Source organism: Colias eurytheme, chromosome 1 (genome assembly GCF_061535395.1).
Source record: "Colias eurytheme isolate Ceu_HAF_F1 chromosome 1, ilColEury1 Martin Lab GWU primary, whole genome shotgun sequence".
NCBI classification, from domain to species: Eukaryota; Metazoa; Arthropoda; class Insecta; order Lepidoptera; family Pieridae; genus Colias; species Colias eurytheme.
The window spans coordinates 11,309,197-11,329,692 of record NC_142980.1 but is presented as its reverse complement, the minus strand read 5'-3'; the positions used below and the strand labels follow the sequence as shown (position 1 = coordinate 11,329,692).

At 32.6% G+C, this 20,496-nt stretch overlaps 1 protein-coding gene across 1 annotated transcript in view; it reads right to left on the bottom strand.

Moving 5' to 3' along the window:
• LOC149911248 (uncharacterized) overlaps positions 1-20,496 on the bottom strand; it is a 99,276-nt gene that overhangs the window by 52,699 nt on the left and 26,081 nt on the right. The window contains exon 2 of the mRNA XM_090113645.1: positions 8,759-8,902. Coding sequence (XP_089969771.1) covers positions 8,759-8,902 — 144 coding nt within the window. The remainder of the gene's footprint in view (positions 1-8,758; positions 8,903-20,496) is intronic.

The following is a 20,496-nucleotide window of genomic DNA, read 5'->3' as shown; positions in this document are numbered from 1 at the left end:
CTAAAGTAAAGCAGTATAAAAGTTTTGACTCGTTTTTGCGCGGAAAATAGTTACATAAAAGTTTATTGCGGCCATAATAAGCTAGTAGCGAGTAAGTGCACTTTAAACTACTGCTCCGCGAGTCACATCACCATTATACCTGTCATTCAATACAAATGTGTCAGCAATTAAGATGGAGCCTAGCACTTCATTCATCTTTCCAACACCCCATACTCACCGGAGAACGTCCGGCCGTTTATCACCCATAGTGTTGGATGGGCAATCAATCTTAAATGCCCAGTAAAATATACACTTTACATTTTAAAGTACCTCATTCACCACCGAGCGACCCTATAACTCTTAAGCTCTAATCACTTGTATTACAAATACTGATCTCGCGAAGAAATATTTTTCATAGTGACAAAATAGCTTACAGGATATAGAAAAATTGGACGAGTGCCAAATCTCATGGATTGTTCATAACTCAGAGACAATTTAGTTTTAAAATTAACCTCGATAAACTATTATCATTTGTCATTTGACTTTGGCCGGAATATACGCTAGCTCTACTTCCATAATTAAATTAAAAGTTTAATCGCAAAGTTTCCTAAACACTCGTCCATAAATATCTAGTACAGTGCCATAAAAAGAGCCCAGATAGTCGCAGACAAATGAAATATTTCATCGCATTATGTGAACAATCGACGCGGACGTCCCGACGTGTGGATGAAATGACTAAATTGCTCTGAAACGTTTTTCTGACTCTACTAGGTACCTACATTTGTTTCCAAATTTTTGTTTTACTCTCTATTTTGATAAATTCGTTCAATTCACATGTTTTATACTGTTTGCATAAAGAATTGTCGGATTAGAGCTGGAATGTATATTTTTAGATTGTAAAATTCAATTTTTGAAAAAGTTGTTAAACATAGCTTCCAAATTTTTATCTAAAAGTATTTGGCGGATAAATATTTGGAAATATGAATAGTTTTCTCTACTACGAGCAATAAATAGTAAATAAAACGTATTTTATTAATGCTCACAGCAATATTCAATATTTGTTGAATGGCCGTTATGATCTATGGATAATCCCTCCCAATCAAGCCGGACATATTAGAGTCGATTGAGGAATATATTGCACCCACTATTCGTGCAAATGCTAAACCAATACGCTGTATAATGATATTATTCATGTGAAATTCTCATATCTCCTCTATTTATTTTATACTGGCACAGCACTTTTATATTCATTAAAAAGGCATTATAATGTTAAGAAATCTGCATTAAAAAGGATAAACAAGCGGGGAAGTAGTTACTTTCCACACTGAACACGACGCCGTCCGCCGTCCCAGGTTACAGCTCATAAACGCGGCATCGTCTTTACCAGCAAAGCAGAAGATTAAACACTTTCAGCGCTTTAATTTTTCACTCTCAATTATGGTACCAGGGACGTTAATTAGTTACTAAGCTAACATCACATGTTAGTAATTACATTACGGTATGAATCGGCGAACGTGGGAGCTCCAATCAAGGTAACTACGTTACATAAGCCTGTTACTTCACTGTTCAGATAGTTGATTGTTGTTCCCATCAGAAACGACTCATATCCGTAATAATTTCCTCGCTGGTGTCCTACTTGAAGCACACGTATTATGTGAGGGATAATTTGAATGTGTTCAGTGTTCACATGCGACTAAGCACCTTAATCAAGTAGCTAACTAAAGGTTTCTTTCGTTTGCTTTTCTTTTTAGATCTTCTTTTTAAAAATATCCTTATAATTAGATATAACAAGAAAGATTATCTCGCCAAAATCCATCAATCGGTTAAAAATGCACCCACCGTTTCACTTCTAATCCTGACAAACTCATAATATCTCACTTGAAACTCACGGATAGGATCACATTAAATCAAGAAATCACTAACTTTACCTGAAATCAATTTTCGAAAGAAGAATTCCTCTTTGAAGTACAAATACCATCACAAGCACACAGATCGATCGGATACACAAATTTCCAGGATTGCGTTTGGATCGTTTTGACTGGCCCCCGCCGGTGCACCGGCGAGCGCGTAAACATAGAATCCGTACTAGGAAATTATTTAGGCAATGTTTGTCGACCACTCGGAAAGTAATTTGACAGAGGGCACTTTGTTCCATCCCGAACTCGCCACAAACAGAATCATTTGTAATGATTTGCACAAACTACTGCTGAACAAATATATCCATTAAAATTCTAAAATCTTTAACTAGGGTAAATTAATCGAAAAACCTTTCCATTCATAATTTCTGAAAGCACAACCCCTAATATTTAAATAAGTAACTCTGTATGTAGGTCAGACATTTGTTCCTAAATAAAACATTGCTGATAACTTTCCTTCACGATAAAATATGAAAATTTAAGGGTTCAAATTATTCTATAAGCGCCGTTAACACGTATGGAATAAAAGCTACTCTCGCTTCACTATTAAAAACCTATCCATCATTTTCGCTACGTCATGATATTATAATTTGAAGCGCTCGTAATTTTTCTACATTATATTTTTATTCAAACGAGGCGACCTTTAAAATACCTTCGTCATTACCGTGAAAACGCTTGAACTGTCTCTTAGTAGGTAATATCCATTCTATTAAGGTAATATTATGATGCTTCATGTTTACATAAGTGAACATGTAACATGTTCTAATGCAATTATAAAATAGCATTTGTTTAATATAAATAATATTTTGTAGCAGACTTCACAAGCCGGTTTCAACGTAAGAGCATCGTTTATTCGTTGTGTCCGTCCATCTAAATAGTAAAAAGGGTAGTCGAGAAACCTTATAGATATTAATGATGCATTATAAATATTACAAATATTACAATTATTTACCAATAACACCCTAACACCCTGTTTCGGTAGATTCATTTTTTCATCATTTTTATTTAATTTAGCTACTTTAAAAATATCCGTATACTTCAAATTGAAATTGGATATCACCTACCAATTTTACGTGCACACATCAAACACCTCATAGCAAGCGAAAGGTAGACTTTAATTCAATACTGTCAGTTCCAAAAAAAGGTGCTAAAACGCGTATGGCGTGAACGCCAAAGCGACTTTTTGCCTCTGCTTGCCTGTGACGGCAACATCAGTTAAATCGTATTTGCACCGTCGACGCACGTTTCATCATTTATTCCGCCCGTTTTGAATTTCAACATAAAATTGTAACCAGATTATAGATTTTAAATTACTCCCGTTGTGCGACACGTTTTAGCTTTTATGCTTTATATTCACAGACTGATCGAATCATTATTTCTGCGCGTGATAAATGGAATATATTATCTGTGTACAGAGAATGAAACAATATTATGCAACTTTTGGAACATCCATTTATCAGTTATAAAACCCATTACTGCATAATCAAACGGAGAAAGCTCACAAAAGTATACTTATATTGTTTTATTTACAATATAAAAGTTGTAAGTTGTATTTCGAATATAAAAGTTGTATGCATGTAGTAATACAGCATTAAATAAAAGCTGCAGCGTGATACAAATATACGCAAGCCGCAGCATTACCCACTTGACAATTTAATGCCTCACGGGAGCCCAATATTAAACACGTTATTTTCTTAATAACTGCAAAAACATTTTAATGCGGTGAATAAATGTTATTTCGAATATAAAATTTTCCTTTGTGAGAGTTGACAGTGCATTAGTGTTAATGACAAGAGATCGCATGTTCACTGCCCATCGCAAGCAATACAATGCACTCGCTCAGTCGAGCGTGCAACACTGACCTAACTAACCCATCTCTAGAAGATCAAATCCACTGATGTAATGTGATGTATCCTAAACCTACGCTGAAGATAGACCATTCAGCTCAGAATTCCTTATCCAAATGAAAATTCGATCTAGAATTCCCCACTGTAAAAAAAAAGGTATAGAAAACTTAGTTATTTCTACATTTTTGAATACCAAATGAATTTCGCATTCGATTGACTTTTTCATAAACGGCTATTAAATGAAGGGAAAGAGGAAACGGGAAAATTCGAATCAGCGATATCGAGAATTCGAGATGGTCTTTTTGGCACTGAGCACGTAGGTAGAGAGAACTTCTCATTGAACGTACGCTTTTCAATCCCAAAGCAAATTATAAGCTCATATTATAAACGTTGGGAAACCTTTGTTAACATTATCACCCTCATGACAGGTAACAAACGACCCGTTTCGAAACGTTTGTTTGGTACAGATAAAGAAAACTCAGTACAAAGTATACTTTTATACTTTTTAATGTCCTATATACAATCAGTGACGGTGAGTTTCATTCGAAATTTTCGTTTTTTTTTTTCGAGTTACAATCAACATGTAAATATTGAGTTCACTTCTAGGAATCCGCAATTTATACTATAACAGCCAAAATCATAAAAATTTGTTCTATGCATCGAATTCATTTATGAAATCCATATCGCGCTCTGTGATATCCGATAATAATGCCATTTTCAGCCAAACAAAATTGACGGTGAAATAAGAGATAAGTAAAATGTTTGATCAAATTAAATTTGTGAAAATTATAACATTTAACATCATTATACAAAGTAAGAATTAAATAACCATTAGTAAGCAGTGTTTGTTCTTCTAGAAATTGATCGTCATAATATTATTACCGCAATTTCAAGTACTGTACACGTTGCAAGTTTCATTAGAAACATATATTTAATTCTAAGTATGCAACTATTTTAGAAAATGTATGTACTGCTTCCGTGCATTTCTTTAAAAGCTAGGTGCGGTTTCTAACTTGTGGTGCTAAATAAGGTTATCTTGAAGTAAATTGGTGTTGGTGCGGTAAAATATCATTTCAGCATTTGTATTGTCGGCGATGTAACTTGCTTAGACCGGTATGAAATGAGTAAATAATATATTTAAACTAAATATACATTATCTAATGTAAACCTACGAATGCAATTCTATAATTTCTAATAAACAATAACATGAACGAAAATACTAAATAATAGTTTGATAAATTTAGATATTTAAGAAAGATTTGTGGCTGAAAAGACGATTTGATAACAGTGATCAAAGGAGCCCTTTGAGCCCATGCGTCACAAAGTTTTCAAACTTATGTGCGTCGTTTTTTTATAACACGAAATTCTGTTTTATAAATAAACTCTGTCTCTGAAACCTTATAAACCAAACATGCTATATTGCCACATTTAAATAAGATTACAATAAAATAGTTTTGTTTGCGGTCTGCGGAATACCAATCTAGAGCTATCCAGACGCATTGCGAGGCTTGGAATGCCCTCGGTTGAAGTATATTAAGTACTGTACATGTAACTATTGTAGATTTTTATTCTTTGTAAAAAGCTAGATAATCATACAGGGGAGCGAAGATTTCTGTGTAAATAACTATCTCAATACGTTAAAATTATATATGTCAACTATATCTTCTAATTAAAAAAAAATATGAATCTCAATTTATATAATTTGTATACTTTGCTACAACTCTTCTATATAGATAGGAAGTAGTAAACCAAACAACTGGAACTTTTATTTTAGAGGAAGATTGAAGTTTAGAATAACAACATACTTTAGAGATAGAGCGCCTGCAGAGAGAATTGCAAAGTCAACTTTTATGAGAAGTCGGTGTTGCAGTTGAGAATCTATTGTCGAAGTGACCATTATAGATTAGAATGGCCACTGATATTTTAGAACTTTCTGTAAGTATTAAAGCTGTCTTAAGGGTTAGAAAAATTGAGATTAAAAGCGCGATCAAGATAAATATACTCTGGTAGTTTTTGTCAAAAAAACATTGCGGAAATTAAAAATAAAATCTTAATTTTGTATAAGCCGTAATGTGCCGTAAATAAAGCAAATGTGATTTCATTATTAAACAAACAGTGATAGATGTCTATGTAAATATATCGGACCAAAAATATTGTTGAAGTTCAGAGTAAATCCACAACGGTGTAATTGCTTTTACGAGATTATATTCGGCGTGCAGCTGCGGCGTTGAGCCGTGTAGACTACAAGCCCACATATGAAAAAAATATGGGTCAAATGAACCACCACGGGACATATCTAGTACGAAAGAAGAGCAAAAAATAATAAGATTCATCACTATGCCGTCACTTGTAAGCTGTCCAACTGAGTGCAGATGAGAATTGAAAAGTACAAGTAGACTCGGTAAATTTTGGTCATATATTTTTGTACGGCATTCTTAACCATCGATAGATCCATTAAAAATAATAAGAAACCGCTCAGTGCCGTACAAAAATGTTGGTCCACCAAGTCGGAATTTTAATTTAATTTCCGAGAGTTACCGGGGGTAAATTTGGTCATTTGACCATGTACGGCATCTGTGTCATACTATTGCTATACTGCTTTTAATCCATTATTCCGCAACGCCGTACAAAAATCATGGGGACAAGGGGAAAAAATCGAGAGTTGTAATCCCCTCTCTTTCCCCACTCCAGGGGGTCATTTGACACAACACGAAATAAATTTATTTTTAAAGTATTTTATGCATAGATAATATTTTTTCATGTGCCGTACATTTTCGTTGGTTCAAAGGGGAAAAATCTGAAAAAGAAGAAATCCATATAACGAAATGTTTGCTTTATATTTTGATAATAAAATATAAATATACATTAATATTAAGAAGCTCGAGGTGGTTAATTATCACCTTGGAAAGTCGGAGTCAAGTGGCATGGACTCCGTTAAATTGATGAACTAATAAAAAAGCTATGAACGAAAAGATGTGAATTATATGCAATCAGCCCATGAATACAGGTAAAGTCACAAGCAAATGCTAGTATTATATACATATTCAAAATGTACAAGTTAAGCGCTTTCAAATGATACCAAACACGGCATATTTATCTTAACTTTATTTTTTTACTCTGTATGTTTTGTCCGCTAGAGGGCGCCACATTAGATTTTGTGAAACCCCATATAGCCTTTAGCTAGCTGGTCGCTGGTTATCCAGTGAACAATTCAGATGCTTCTAATGATATGTTATTTGTCGAATTCTGATAAGTAGTTTAGAAGTTACGAGGGAATAGATGAACATACATATTACATACATGACCTGTCAAAACCATAACCCTCCTTTTGCTTTGCCGTAGTTGGGTAAAAATATGTTAATGCCGTACTGTATCAAATGGCCATAAAGCACCCTTAAAATTGTAGCTTTCGTCGCTTTCATCAGCCTAAAAGATGTGGTCTGCACAAAAATGTACGGCATCGTTTTTTCCTAATTTATCTATGTTAATACTATTTAAAACAACGAATAAAGTGTAGAAAACTATTATATTTCATTAATCTACGATGTTTAAACTTTAACAAAATTTCTGGGTTTGCATTTCTCTATAACTTTTTTTAGAACGGTTTCTTTTGAACGGCAATACTATACAACAATTGAATTTTACAATATCATGTTAAAAAAAAAGTTCCCGTACAGGGTCAAATGACCTTACAGCTCTTTATATCAAGAATTCGATGAAATTAAGATGATTATTGGTATACATTTAAAAGAACAATTATTTTTTGACGGCATTGCTTTTAATAGTACTTTTGAGTGCTAGATAATGTTTTGGAAACGAAGCCGTACTTAGTCAAATGACCCCCTGGAGTGGGGAAAGAGAGGGGATTGCAACTCTCGATTTTTTCCCCTTGTCCCCATGATTTTTGTACGGCGTTGCGGAATAATGGATTAAAAGCAGTATAGCAATAGTATGACACAGATGCCGTACATGGTCAAATGACCAAATTTACCCCCGGTAACTCTCGGAAATTAAATTAAAATTCCGACTTGGTGGACCAACATTTTTGTACGGCACTGAGCGGTTTCTTATTATTTTTAATGGATCTATCGATGGTTAAGAATGCCGTACAAAAATATATGACCAAAATTTACCGAGTCTACCTGTACTTTTCAATTCTCATCTGCACTCAGTTGGACAGCTTACAAGTGACGGCATAGTGATGAATCTTATTATTTTTTGCTCTTCTTTCGTACTAGATATGTCCCGTGGTGGTTCATTTGACCCATATTTTTTTCATATGTGGGCTTGTAGTCTAGTGGTATTTATATTTGGTTATCCGTTGACATTTAAGGGCTGCCCGCACAATAAAAGTGAAGACGTAAAATTTAAATGTAATCTATTTTATCACCGAAGTGTTACCAACTGCTAAGGTTTTATAGATTGATTTCGAAAGTGATGTTTTTGTGAAACAACATTAATAGATATACTTGAACAAATAAATTTGTCTCGCAAGTCATCACGAACCTACGCACCTTTTATAAGGTTTCCAGGAAAGCCGACATCTTACCCACAAAATAGAGCCAATAAACAACTATCCGATTTTATTGCCAAGTTATAGGACACCGTGTAGTAATATAATCTTGTTTAAGAAAATGTTTTTCTGCATGTATACCTACAAGTATCCGCAAACATTCAACGCCTTTAATTTATAAAATGGTAATCATTGCTTTAAGCCTTTAAACTGATGATATTATGATGATATTATTTAATGCTATGATAATTTCCCTATGTAACGTATTCTGATTCTATAAAAAGTTATATAAAAGCATTTCATAACGCGCAACCATTTTCCGAAACAACAACTGAAGGATTAAGCATTCACGGTGCTACGGATCTGGCCACGCGTAATAAAACGAGCCATCAAAATAGTGGTTGGAATACAACAAGGGATGAAAACCGAGGTCTCTCCTGTCGAGGGTCTGTTGACGTGAAATGCCATGGAGTTATGAATTGTACATTTTGTAGACGACTTACCGTCGATTGGTGTGGTTTGTTGACTAGAATTGATCCTTGGCCGTTCTTCGCCGGCTGCAATGTGCTTGCCGGTTCGCCGGGCCAAGGGCCGGAGTTCGCGGTCTGCGTCGCTGCTTTCTTCCTCCTCGTACGTGTATTCCATACCTGTAACAATCATATTAGACTTAAGCTCTACGGTTAAACTAAGGGTACTAGTATGGGAATGGATGGTGCCTGCTCTTTTGTCTATGAACTATGGTTAGATGGCTGAGTTTTCTTAAGATATTATGGGGTTCTAGCAGAGTTCTAACAAAGTAGCGCCATTTAGTGCGGCATTTATGAATATGTATAAAATGAAATGTACCTGTACATGTTCAATATAGCATACATATTCTAAAACGTATACAATACAAGCCCTAAAGACTGTTTAATATAATAATATTATATTATTAACGTTAAACGTCTCCAGACTAAGCATTGGTTGTTTGATTTAATTATAAATCACCTCCATTCGAAGCTGATTGCAGAATTATCAAGTTTCCCGTAAACGCTTCTGCTTTATATTGAATTAAACGAAGTGAGAACATGGTTAATTCATGCTATTGATTTCGCACTATCAGTGAATGGTATTGTAGAGCGTCTCGAGTTTCTACGACATTAAAAGTAAAATTGAACGTTAACTACACTTTATAAGGTGAATAATTTGTGTTAATAAATATTTAATCGTTAAACTTAATAATTTTCTTGCGTTAAAAGTGTGTGCATTGACTTTATTTGCTTGTTTAAAATTAAATTTACTTAAGGACGATTTATGCTGAACGATTGGCTAGATAAGCGATATAATTCCCTAGCGTTCAGAAAGGCAGGTGCATCAAACAAAGTAAAACAAGTTATCAGTGCGCGCGGTCGTGCGGACAAAACGTTAGAGCGGTGAAGCTCGAAATTGATCTCACGACACACGAGTTTCAAAGACTTCATAAATATATGCATAGCTCATTGTGATCGACGATCAAGGTATCGCTGGTATCGCTACAGACTTTGATGTTTCGTTCACAATGCAATTATGACGAGCCTCAAACAAAATATTGACATTGAACAAAGAGCCTGCACATTGCTGTATGGCAAGCTTGCAATATTCGAATCTTTATAAAGATTTTGTTCCGATATTGAAATTTTGAGTATGCTACGTTATATTGTTAACATTGGAAGAAGAAAATGTGTATAGTAAAATCTACATTGTCTGTCTGATTTTAAATTGGAGCAAGATTGAGAATGATGTTGCCTTAATATTTGGTATGGTATATTGCTATGTTATGGAACCATTAAATAATATGCAATAGTTGGATTTTTGTTTGATACGTCATGTCGAAAAATATTTTTTTTAACTCATAAACTCATGTCTATAAGACACAAGATTTTGTACAAAAGTATTGCGTATTAATGAAATGCACATAACGTGGGTTAAGTGGGTCGACAAGCAACCATTAACATATATGTTTGCTGATAATAATTATTAATATTGCAGTGCAATAATGTTATTAATTAATTATTGTCAAGTCATAATCTAAACGCAAACATTCTCTCGCGACTAGCAACACACTCGAAGCCGGAGTTCAAGTAAATAATAAACAACAAGAAGCGGGCAAATATACTTAATTGGACTTAGAATCAATAGTGACATAAACTTCGAATGAATGAAAAATATTCGCTCTTTTCCAGGAACTTGTTTATTCGACTTTTTTATTTTAAAATGAACGCCACGAAGTTTTTGAGAACTTTTTAACGGAAAAAACGTAATCCGCGGTATCACGATGAGCCATTGTATTCAATGTGCTTTTACTAGAGCTTAAAGAAGTCTTACTGAGAGGTTAAATTGAAAATTAAATATTTTAGAAAGCATCTTTTTAAGCAAATATTTGCTTTATGAGTTTTACAGAACGTTCAATGCATATCAAATTATAGAATAAATCGTTCTCAATCAATTGAATAGAAGCCGTGCAAACGTAATTTATTTAATTTATTTATTTTTATTCAAGAGGTAAAAAAAACAATACCTCAAAAGTTTACAATTTCAGCAATCAAGACATTCAAAGGTTTCTTATACAGGTGCCTTTTATTTCACAATACTTCCTTCCTTGTTTATAAGAACGACAATAAGAAAGTTAACTTTGCAAACTTCTTTGTGTAGATAAAATTTTTCCTGCTTGAAAATGATTTCTTGTGAACGACATTATTTTATATAAATTTTAATTAAAAAGTAAGTAGTTCAGTCTGCAGTATACATCTAATATGATATCAATACGTGAAGCCAGCGTGAAGATAAATAGAAAAGAACATCATGTACGACATTAATTGTGCTTTGGTTTTAGATCCAATAAACATCGGTACGACAGGCTGCAGGCAACGGCCTCAGTGTATATTTAACTTGGAGTAAGCCATTTACTAGATACGGTGATCCTGTTTTCGATGGACACGGGAAAAATCTGTCTGCCTGGAGGATTAAAGCGAAAACTCAATTAATGAAGCAAACAGGCGAACGAGTTCCATACGCGAAACGAGACTTTCAACCCGATTAAAAGATTAAAACACGAAGCAGACTTGTCACCATTCATTTTTATTGCACATATTTCACACTCTATATCAAGATCACTGTAAATATTTACATATCCACACTCGTGTGTGAGAATAAGTGAAGAAATAAACGCGAGAATTGAGCAAAAATATGTCGACTAAACTAAATGTGAATCTCATTTTCCATCCTACGGAAAGTTGGCGTCTAAACTATTCCAACGCTTCACAAACAATTTAATAAAGTAATGTTCAATTCTCAAGATCAATATTAGACACCTAACCATATTAGTAATAAGTTGAAGCGAAGTTTGATTACATTTCATTTAACTGTAATTATAACATTTCCAATTTAAATTTTGTAATTGTAATTTAATTATACCTTTAAGGTAAGGAAATAGGTACGCGTGATACGCCTTTTTACGCAATGCGCAAAACATTAAGTTTGAGATGAATGTCTCTAGAACTTTAGGGTTTATAGCTTGTCGGTTACATTGCGGCATTTTACAGAGGTATTTTGAACGGTCATAATTACATTAATTTAATTTTCGGGAGCATACGGTATAAAATATTATGAGTTTGGTAATTTTCGAACTTTAAAGGTGAGTTCTACCGTTGATTTCATAACAGAAAATTATCTTAAACAACGGTGACTACCGTGTAATATATTATTTACTAATTACCTTACGGAATAAATAATTATATTTGTAGAGTTTTAATGATATAACAATTGGTTTAAGCTGAAACATTCACAACTAATTAGAGCGCACATAATTGAGACCCGAAAATTCTCATCTACAATTTTCGAATAAATATTTATACAATTTTCTCGTTACTACGGAGTTTTTTTTCTAAGTTAGGTATATAGTGGGTATACCTACCGACCCTATATTTATAAAAGATACTAAACATGGTTTATGATTTTTCTGAACCTCTAATTTATTATAAGGTTTATTTACTTCTCAGATGAAATAAACATTTTGCAAATATTCAACAAATAGGAACACAGTAAGAATTGAATATTTTTCTTTAGTGCTAATGAAGTAAAATTTTATTATTCTTATATTATATGCATTAAATTTGCTTATATGGGTGTCTGTGATAATCCTCAACTTGTCAAACCGAAGGTAAGTAATAGTTATAACAAAAAATTCATTAACAGTCCATTGCGTTAATAAATACTGGCATAATATATTATATTAATGTATGTGCAAATTCCCATTGAACAAAATACTATCGGCCATTTATACTTTTATAAAAACACTTATCCTAATCCTATCCTAATACTTGTATACGTAGTATATTATTATTAGTCTGTGCTAATATGTACTATTATAAAGGCGAAAGTTTGTATGGATGTGTGGATGTACGGATGTATGGATGTTTGTTACTCTTTCACGTAAAAACTACTGAACCGATTACAATGAAATTTAGCACACATATAGAGGGTAACTTGGATTAACACATAGGATAGGTTTTATCCCGGAAATCCCACGGGAACGGGATTTTCTTTGAATACGCGGGCGAAGCCGCGGGCGGAAAGCTAGTTTTTTTATAATTTAAATCTAATTCACAATGTTTTCATTAAAAGTTTCTCCGTATTGGATCCAATACCTAGATAATATTATTTATTTGTCAAATATTTACATTTAACACATTAATTTGTATCAACTTATTCGTATTCTAGTTAATAAAATAAATAAGCAATCTCTTTGAGATTGTCTCATATTTAATGATACATTTGTCGTATTTATAGTTTACACGTGATTTTATAAAATTTCAACTTACAATTTTCGATCGGAGTAAATTTATTTTTCCGAAAATTCGATCGGAGTAAATTTATTTTTCCGAAAAGTATTCGTTGTGCGAAATACCTGCATTGCAGTGGACCCTATAAAGGCATTCACATCACCGTGTAAAAGCTGAAATAGGCTGTCCGTATTTATATAATTGTTTACATACAAAGAGATTTTGTTATTCTGTTTTCCATTTTTCATTTCTCTTTTTAAAAAGCTCCACAATATAAGAAGAAAACAATAGTGATGTCCTAATAATTTATAGTTTTGTAGTAGTAACTATTATGCACATAAAATAAAATAAAAAATGTTTAACATAATTTAATATATTATGTACTTTATGAGTAATGAATATTAAACAAATTCGAAATTATAATATTTCGCTTGGCGACGAAAGCGAATAGGTACTTTAATCGTTATAGCGGAACAATTGCGGAATATGCTTCTGAATTAATCGGGTTAATTAAGGACTTATAGGCACTTTGAATGCCCACCTATTATATGCGTGCATAATTTTAATTGAATTGCAAACCGTCAGCCGGCGTAAGTTAAGCTTCAATGAAACCTTTAAATAACCACCATAATTACAGTCGGAGAATAACGTTTTATTGTATTTATATTTTAAATTATTCTCTTTTACGCACAACGAGGCCTTTAATGAATAAATACAATGACCAGATTTGAGTACACTACCTACTGAGTGAAACAGACATACCTATTAATCTCACTAGCTGAAGTAGAAAAGACAATACGGAGCCGAAAGCGGAAACTGTAAATCGTTTTTTCTGACAATGCCGTGACATTTTGTACACGCATTTAAAACCAATCTCCAATAAATATTATCTGCAGAGAGACGTTGCAGTCGCGATGCTCTTCATAATATTCTCTGGAGAAAAATGCGCGGGAAAACTTTTGAAAGGTTTATTGATGCGACTGTGGAGTAATCCGTTTCAATGGTGAGTTCTAAGAAATGTAAATTTATTTTTATTGTAAAATATTGAAATATGCATATTAAATTGAAAGGAAATTTTAAATATATATTTTATAATACAACAAGAATACGTCCTTCATGTTTTAAAAGGAAAAGAAAATATAAATGTTACCAGGAAAATTGCATTTGAATAAGAAATAATTTTCAATGAAGTGGAAAAAACAACGCCCTCGCGTATTATTATGCAGCATTTATAATAATAAACCACTTGAAAATATTTCCTCTCACCGTCATAATAAATCAAGAAAGAAGCAAATAGACAATAATAAGAAAATAAAGATACAACGAAGAGGCACTTGTAATATAAAAGCTACAAGTATCACTTAGGTTCTATCTATCTGATATTGCTCAAATTTGATAGAACCAGAAAGTTTTTCACGTATCCAATTATACAAGGATGCTATAATCGAATAGGAGAATCATTACAAAGTACGGATCACTCAGCTCTTACCCTAATAAATGTTACCTTCTTGTGCAGCGTCAGCCACAACGGCCGGTCAAATTGATGAAAGTCAGAAGATATATTTAACGTGTACGTAGACATGTGGCTCTATTTAATCATACTCCTATATACTCTGCGAGCGGAGATCCGAACGTAACGGGGACCTATCAGGCGCATAACGTTACTGAAAGATAGCTTTATCGGCGAGCAAAAGCGTATTTCAATCCTTCCTTCGGATTGAGACTGATTTATTTGAGGAATCCCGATAACATTTGAAGGACTCTCTTTGGTAAAGTGACACTTACCTAATACCACAGACTTATAATAATATACTGTTAATACCATACTAATACAAAACACACGAGATTCCACAACGCATATTAGGTACACATAATCTTCTCAAATAACGCCACCCATCCACAGCACATCATATTCAATGATATTGAATCCAGCTTTAAGCTCTAATTTACAACACAATGAGTTTACCTTGAAGACAATGTTACGTTATCGGCAGCAATGTCTTTAACATGAATAGATGAGAGTCTGTTCGTGTTCAAATTACACTTTAGATATTTCTTGAAATCTACACATTATAGGAAGCATTAAGCAAATAGTCCATTTCCTGCTCCAAAAATATTTGCAAAATCCTTGACAAGTTTTAAAATCGCATCAATAATAATTAATCAAAGACATTTAATTTATTATATTATGTTACTACTGTAAAAACCAGTTTACTGATAAATCTTAAGTTTCACTAGAAAGCAATTTACCACGACGACGTTTTCGGATCTTTACTATAAGAATTTAGTAGCTACTTGTTAAATATCTATTTAAAGAAAATATGTCAGCCTTACATAATTATAATATAACCTTACATATTATTATTAATGAAATCCCTTCGATGTGTCGGCGGAAAACGCGTGGTACGTCTTTTTTTACGTAGGACGACATTCGTAGGCAATTATCGATTTTAATTCATGACAATATGTAGCGTAACGAAGAAGAAAATATTAAGGAAGGTCGAAAAGTAATGTCAATGAATTATAAAACTTATATTATGTATTCAATATATGTATAATAGGCATGACGAAAGATTTTCAAAACCTCTTCCATAATGTGTGTATACGTTTATTAAACAAGAAAAACCCTATATTTCGCTAATATACTTAAATTTAACGAAGGTAAAAGCCATTTTTCAAAAAATATTTATTAACTGTGCTAAAACAGCTCACAGGTGTCATGGCGTAGGCGTGACGTCACTCGTACGTAAATACGTAATTATCTGTATGCATAGCGAAGTAAAATTAAACAAATATTTAATTATAAAGTGTTATAGAATCTAATTTCAAAGTTTATAAGTGGTGTACAGTATTGCAATGTGAATCTACATAAAAATAATACCCAAAAAAAGTGTTAGTAATTTTTAAAGTAAGTTTAAAGTGAGAAAATAATATGAAATGATTGTATAAATTTGACGCAGAGAAACCCGAACCACATATTCGTGAATTCGCAATTATATTTCTGTCCTGAGTCGATAAAGCATACGTGAAAAAATATAAAATAAATAAAAATGCGTATTCTCAGCATACTCATAACAACAAAATACTCCTGCCGCGAAGTTGTTGTGAGTTGTTTACGTAGAAGTGACGTCACGCGTGTTTCAGTCAAAATGGCCGACTGCAGAATTTCAATGTTTTATTTTATTGATAATCTCATTAATCTTAATGTTTTTAATATTTCTAAGTCACTATTTTTAATTTATATATTATACATTTTCCCTTAAAATCACCAATTCGAACATTTATGGATACTGTCGTCATGCCTATTGACGAAGTTGAATTGACACTTTGAGTAACTTATTGAGTGTTGCCTTTAGGTAAATAGAAACAAATTTTGTGAGATGTCATAATAATATTATGGTCATGGAAAAAAATAATGAGAGATAATTATTTACCGACATTTAAATTTTTGCGAATATACCGCAGCAGCGATCAGTGAGTTTCAGAATCGAATTCCGTCTACTACACGCGAAGGTAAATCTTAAGATTTACTTAGTGAATCAGTATTAAAGTTTTTTTTTTTGTGTTAAAACTATCTGCTTCGCAGCAATCTGTTTAAGTTAGTTTTATGCGAATTGAAATGATAAGAAGGTAAATCTTAGGTTCTACTTGAAAATCTTAGGATTTCCCTCGGACCTTTACAATAACATAATATACATGGTATACATATTATGAATCATTCATGTCTGCAAATCTTAGCCCGCAAACCGAAACCTGAGCTATGTGTGAAACTACGCATACTGACCCGAATAACAGTGATTGTATTATAGGAATTGCACATATCATACTAATAATTTCACTAGGTACACCACTAAGATTTTCGAAACTATTACGAGACTTTATTATCGATAATTATCGATATATGATTATCGATAATTATGTTTATGAACTTATAGTTATTAATCGGCAATATCATTACATATATTTTATATTACCTAGTAGAAACATTTAAATATTTATTGCTCATAAGAGAAATATTTCAGAAGCAATAAACGATCTAACCAGCAAAAATTCGAAATTACACTGTCTATAACGATGCTATAACTAAATAATCGCTGAACTATTTTTATAATATGGAATTCGTTAGATTTTAACTATTTAAACATAGAAGAATGTCTCGAAAAGAGAATTTATGAGGAAAAAATTCACGAAGCGCCACGAAGTTCACTAGGTCAGCTGGTAAAAAGTAGAATGAAAGTGTTGATTTTGCATTTTTTTCCGTTTTTCTTCATAAAAATTCATACGATATTTGGTATTTGCTATTTATGAATTCAAAGTAATATAATTAGTAGAAAGTAAGATAAACTTTATCAATTAATATTATTAACTTTAGGCGCGAATGAACAATTTTATTCGTAAGTTTACATCGAAATGAAACAGAAAGTAAATAAAATATAAATGAGATTATTTATTTAAAAATTAAACAATCGTATAATAAACAATTAACAAGTAATTCAAATATTGACAAAGAGCCAAGAATGTAAAGCTTTCTACGTGTTTTCATTGTTATTTTTTAATCATTATAAAATTAAACTTTGTATAAATGCGCCAAAATTAATATATAAAAAATTAATTAGCTGTATACCGCGTTGTTACTCTTTATCTAAATCTGCACTGTGGTTTAAGAGTGCTTCTAGACAGACGGACGTTCGCCTTATTAAATTACTAGCGGTCCGCCGCGGCTTCGCCCGTGGTACCTACATGTTTAAACTATCCTATCTCTCAATTTGGATCGAACTGCACATGGTGTGCGAATTTTATTTAGGAGTCCATTGAGGACAAACATTGTGACACGAGATTTATATATATTAAGATTATTATGGATATGTGATCGTCATTATACACTGCAAATATATGATTCTGAAATCTGATATCACTTCAATCACAACAAACAAAGCGCTTTAAAAATAAACTATTAAACATAGCAATATCAACTACCGACGCGATCAAAAATAAAATGTTTTCTATCAGCATCTATATTTCTGTACCTAAAATACTATTTCCATTTAAAAAGAAATCTGAATAAATTACTACGAGACAGGAAAAATGTGTTTTGCATGGGCGTTAGAAATACAAGTTGCGTTTATTGCGCTCAACTGTTCGCATAAATTCTTGGAAATCCCTCAGGATTGCATTCAAGTGTTTTATTGTTTATCTTCACTTTCCCTATAATTGGTTTATCGTTGTTTCCATTTTCTAGAAAAGCTAGCTACGGTCTTTACAAGTGTTAAAGTTGTGAATTAAAAAAGTTTAGAAGCTTTACAATACTACGATAATGATAAAGAGCTACTGTGTTTTAGTTCAATTAATTTATGTACTTTTTAATAAGCTTAAGAAAAGGTCATTCTTATCCGACACGCTGTCTGTTTGTCTTTGCCTATGTACGATTAGATCCTTAAAACTACGCAAGGGATTTCGATACGGATTTGTTTTTTAATAGTTAGAGTAGACGAGGATTGTTTTAGTAAATGCTTTAATTAGTTTCAAATTTGGTAGGCGGAAAGCTCGTCTAACAAGTGGAAGAATCGACTAAAGAAAAGATTATATAAATGTTTGTATTTTTTAGTCATTGTGAAAAAAAAACAAGCTAAAATGATCATGCATATTAATGAAGATACGCTTCAACAAAACCAAATACATATTGAAGCCTCATCGGCATTTGCATACCATATACCTAGTCAATTTTGAATCAATGATAATGCCTATTATCCATAAAACCACAAATATAAACAGAAATATTATTTCTGATATAACGAGCTTTATTAAACCATATCATAGTCATTGTATCGTTAATATTATTTTTTCATTTAATAAATAGACTATGATTAATACATTTTGTAGATCGAGCGGATAATATATCAATCGTGAGCCACTTTTATTTATTTCATATTGCTATAATAGCGCTACCTACTTATTTACGTAAATTAAGGTAAATTTAATCAGAAATGTACGGGAAATAAAATTCTCAAGTGTTAATAGCTGTTGCGATTTCCTCGGGCTATCGGCACGGGTAAATAGTAAACAGTTTTAACTGGAATAAATCAACAATTTATTTACACTTTCATGTAACACTTTGTTACTGATTCTGAAGGCTGAAGAATAGCCATTGTTAAAATATTATTATAGTAAAAAGGTAATAAAATACGCCTTCGTTAGAAATATGATATTTTCTGAGAAAAACCTATATGTTTTTATTTGTTATTCCGCCAATTACTGTTTTTCTAGGGCACTGCCTCGTCAACACGCTTTCATGAATACGCGAGGTGTGCAGAATTGCATCGGATTCTGCTGCAGCTTGTCAATGCGGCATAATTGGCATCAAACTCATCTCAATTTAAAAATGTAGCCCGTATATCATATTATCAATAACCTACAATAAAAATATATCATTATCAGATCAGACACCTATGAAAATATTTTTATAAATTTTTTAACATTCTAAAAGTCCACGATCCATCAAAATATATGTTGAACATTGTGATTAATAGCTGGTTATTGTTTAATTTTCGATTATTTATTTATTTTTCACGAAAATAGTTAATTAGTATTGTTCAATTTCAAAATAAATCATTAACATTGTTTACTATGTGTATCACGTAATTACTGTATTAAATTCTAATTACATCTTATTAATATTATTAATGCGAAAGTGTGTTTGATTGTCTATCTTTCACGTCGCAAGAGCAATTTTATGGTATGATTGTTGAATCGAGATAATTAGGAGGTTAAGGAGTAACAAAAGCTACTTCTTACCACGGTGAAACGTCAAATTCCCATGGGAATTTGCTTTCACTATGCCGGGTGAAGCCGTGGGCGGAAAGCTAATTCGTAATACGTAAACAATAATAATAAATATAGGTACTAAAGTGTGTTTGTTCCTCTTTTCTTACCATAAAACACTTTGTCACTTTAATTTCAACTAATCACAGTTTAATTCAGAAAAGCCCTGCACCTGCAAATAAATAGCTAATTACCTCATCAAAAAATATTCAATGTCAATATTTGTACACAATATTGTTCCCGAGCGTTTAATCCTTCGATCTACAAGAGGCAAGGCGAGGAAGATAATTACAACGCGCCACTTCACTTGCTTTATCAACGCTCGCGTACATTGTCTACCCCACGAATAATTTTAGGTACAGCCAATTATCAACACAATCAGGGCTGCTATGCACACATTTATATTTTTTAAGCTTTATCTGTTGGGTATACAGAAAACGAAAACCTAAGCGAAATGGCCAGTAATTGAAATGCCAATCACTAGCCATTTGACTTACGTTTTCGTTTACAATTCTTATATATCCCATTTCCGAACCGATATACGCGTAGCGTGATGAATTTCTAATAACTCGAAACATATTGCAAATCAATTTACTATGTAGCATAAATTTGAAATGTTCATT